This window comes from Grampus griseus, assembly GCF_964374135.1.
Source record: "Grampus griseus genome assembly, chromosome: 14".
Taxonomy (NCBI): Eukaryota; Metazoa; Chordata; class Mammalia; order Artiodactyla; family Delphinidae; genus Grampus; species Grampus griseus.
The window spans coordinates 8,721,525-8,725,222 of NC_139008.1; the positions used below are offsets into that span (position 1 = coordinate 8,721,525).

Below are 3,698 nucleotides of genomic sequence, written 5' to 3' on the forward strand. Positions count from 1 at the left end.
ATGAAGAACTTCCCCACGGCTTTCCCTCTTTTCCTGGTTTTTATCCTGAGTGTCCATCTTGGAGCTGCTGCACGTACGGCGCTGTCCAACTCCCTTCCCAGGCTGACTAGGGATGGAAGCAAAGGGACATCTCCAAGCTCCTTTCTCTCCCTGTTTATTTAGGTGGCAGTGATGTGGCTAAGTTCTGCTGCTTTCAATACACCCACAAGATCCCTCCCTGGAGGTGGGTGAGTAACTATGAATTCACCAGGAACAGCTGCTCCCAGCAGGCTGTGATGTAAGTATTTCTCCTTTGGGCTTTTAGGGTCCCTTACCATTCATGCTGTTGGATGGATTCTGGGAAGACCCCCACAGTGCCAGGATGAGCCTCAAGATGGGAACCCAGTGACTTGGGTTATCACCTTATCTCAGGCCTTAAGAAGCGTAACCCTGAGCTTGGTTTCCTGGCTTGCAGACCATGAGCTGGGCGCCTGCCAGGCACTGTGCTAAGTGCTGGGTATAAAAGAATAAACAGCCCTTACAGACCTTATATCTAGCATAAGAAAGAGGGCATTAAAAGACATTTGCACAAAATAATCAAGATTGTGATGAGTGCTTGAAAAAGACAGCGGGAGAGAGAGCAGGAGGGAGCATATTGTAGCGCAGGCAAAACTTTCTCTCTACCCTCTTAGGGGCTCCAGCTGGGCTTTAGAATTAAATCGACATAAGACATTAACAAGAGGAAAACATATAGCTTTTACACGCACACAGGAGCCCCACAGGAAAATGAAGACCCAAAGAAGTGGCAAAAGCTACATGCTTTTTATATAAAACCTGCGTGCTTTTGAACAAGGAAGGAACTGTGGAGAAGTAATTAAAATATATGGGCGTGGGGAAAGCTAACGACTGATAAGAGTTATCTTAACAAGGTCTGTTTTTACAGAGTTCACTTGGCCTTGACTCTATCTCTGATGTTAAGAATATTTCTTTCCTCCTGGTACAAGGAGGACATTTTTCACATGGGAGTTTCATCTCCTGCTTTCAGGGGAAAAGGGGAGGTCAGAACGCTCTTCTTGCCCCCTGCTGGGGTTTTTTTGTTTTGTTCTGTTTCATTGGGGTTTTTTTTAGTGTCTTTCGTTCAAAATAATCCTCACGTCAAAGTGGCATATTTGGGGGCGGCATATTCGGCCACCCTTCATCATAGTCACAGGAGGACCTAACTTAGTGTTGGGAGGGTCTCCTGGAGGGAGTGACATTTACACTGAGACCCCCCAAGGCTAAGCGGGAGTGGCCCAGGTGAAGGGGGCAGGCAGGAGCATGGTGGAGGGGAGAAGGATGAACATGTTACTGACTAGGCAGACAGGTAGACAGGAGGCATGTCATGCCAAGCTCATCGGTAGCAGGAGAGATGACACACACCTGGAAGGCTCCCTGGCAGGACTAAATGAGGTTAACATATGCAAAGAATTTAGCGCTGAGCCTGCACACAGTAAACATTCAGCAACTGGAAGCGATCTTTAAGTGCAAATACGCAATCAGTGGACCTTGGGTTCCTGAGCATGAGAGAACGGTGCGGAAAGGGAAAACGGGCTCCAGGGACAAAGCTGAATGTTATCATTTTGAGACAGTTAAGGATGGGAAAGAAGCACTCAAGTGCCTAGATATGGAGGGGGATGCTCCAGGGCTCAGGATGTCCTGGGTCTTCTCCTTTGTGTCTTGATTGGCTTTCTGGAGTTTTAAAGACACCAACACTTAACCAACAGCTGGCAAAGAGCCCTGAGCTGAGCTCAAAGCAGTGGCTCTTTCATTTTATAAGCTGTGTGACCTTGGGCAAGTCAAGTTTCCTCATTTGTAGAAGGAAGATGAGGGGCCTATCTCAGTCAACTGTTGCTGCGTAACCAACCACCCAAAGCTTAGTGGCTTGATCCAACAATGGTCATCTTCTTATCTCTCACGGTTTCCATGGGTCTGGAATTCCAGAAAGGCTTGGCTGCAAGGTTCTGGAAAGGCGTCTCTTGTGTGGTTGCAGACAGATGGTGCTGGAGCTGGAACAGCTCAGGGGGCTGGAGGCATCTCCCTCCAGGGCCCCTCTGTGTGGTCTCTCTGTTGGGCTAGTTTGGGCTTCCTCATACTATGGTGAGCTGGGGTGGTAGGACTCCTTATGAGGAAGTCCACAGCTCCTGTGTAAGTGCTCAGTGAACCAGGCAGAAGTTCTACAACCTTCTATGACTTAGCTACCAAATCACATAGCATCACTTTTGCCATTCTCTATTAGTCAACCAGTCCTTAAGACTGGCCTAAATTCAAGGGGAGGGGACTCCCATCTCTCAATGGGAGCAATGTCACATGGATGTTCAAACACCCACAGAGCCCTTCCTCTCTCTTATTTCCCCATCCTTTTGGCTCTTCTCCCCTGCTCCAGGTTAGAGCACCCCCTGACCTAGGCTCTTGTCACTTCCGAGTACTCTCAGGGAGTAAAGGCTGGAAGCCATTCAGGGACATCAACCACAACCCCCAGTCTTAATGAGCTCACAGTGTGGTAAGGAAGGCAGGAATCGTATCCACATAAGCAGCCGTGGCTAACAACCCATGATAATGTGATTAAGAATTGAGTGGCACAATACACAAGAGGTTCCTTTGCGGGGCAATACAGATGTTATAAAATTGATCATGGTGACGGTTGCATCATCTATTGATATACTAAAACCAATGAATTATGATTATACACTTTAAGTGGGCAAATTAGTGACTTATATCCCAACAAAACTGTTATATTAAAACGAAAGAAAAAAAAAAAACCGAAAGAGTTAAGAGGCACGGTGCAGATTACCTGCTTCAGACCAGAGCTGTTGTTACATCTTTCCTGGTGAAGGTGGGCCAGGAAGTGTGGTTTCCAGTGGAAAACAGGATAGCAGAGAAGAGGGAGGTCAAGGGCCAGAAGAGGGAGCAGGGACAGTGTGACAGGGGTACAGCAAAGCGAGCAAGAAGATTGGGGGGGGCTGCCCCTCCCTTTCCATCCCTTTCCGGGAGACAAAAGTTTTTAGCATTGACTGTCAGCATCTCTTTTCCATAGATTCACCACCAAAAGAGGCCAGAAACTCTGTGCAACACCGAAGGAAGCATGGGTGCGAAAATACATGTCTTTACTAAGAGCCCGGCAACAACCGTGACCGCCGAATTCTCAGTCCAAAATGCCTGGATCCTGCTCTGTTCTTGGCTTTGCCCCCCTTGGTGGAGCCTGAAGAATTTCTCCAACAGAAGGCTGCATGGGTCTGGTGGGGAGGACAGGATATTTCTCACCAGCCTTTTTTTTTTTTTTAATAAAGATTTCATTTGCTCAATAAACATTCTAATTCAATAAAAACTGAGTTTTCTTCAAAGAAAATAAAGCAGTCGATATTTGCAGCTGACGGCCTGGCAAGTCTCCAATCCCTGAACTGACCCTGGTATTGAATTCTGCCTTATGTTTTTGTTTGGGCAAAAAAAGCAGGGACAATGTTAATATATTTTGGCAAAATGCCCATGAAATGTCTTAACATTATTTAGAGAGATAAGTTTATGTTGTATGGGAAATTAAACTCTGTGCAACACCTCATAGCCTCACAGCCTGTTGGTGCGGGGTATATGAAATGCAACCATATTGGGCAGTGTTTTCTCATAAGGCATTAATTAATAAGCATGAATATTGTCTACCTACCAATCCTAAGATGCCTATGTCT

The 3,698-nt window shown here is 46.5% G+C and overlaps 1 protein-coding gene across 1 annotated transcript; it reads left to right on the top strand.

Annotated features, from left to right (window-relative positions):
* CCL26 (C-C motif chemokine ligand 26) lies at nt 1-3,175 on the top strand (the record flags this gene model as incomplete). The annotated part of the gene is made up of 3 exons (XM_082670003.1): nt 1-73; nt 163-277; nt 3,053-3,175. 3 exons carry the CDS (start codon nt 1-3, stop codon nt 3,147-3,149), a joined length of 285 nt encoding a protein of 94 aa, XP_082526129.1. The 3' UTR covers nt 3,150-3,175.
* Nucleotides 3,176-3,698: the final 523 nt, after the last annotated feature.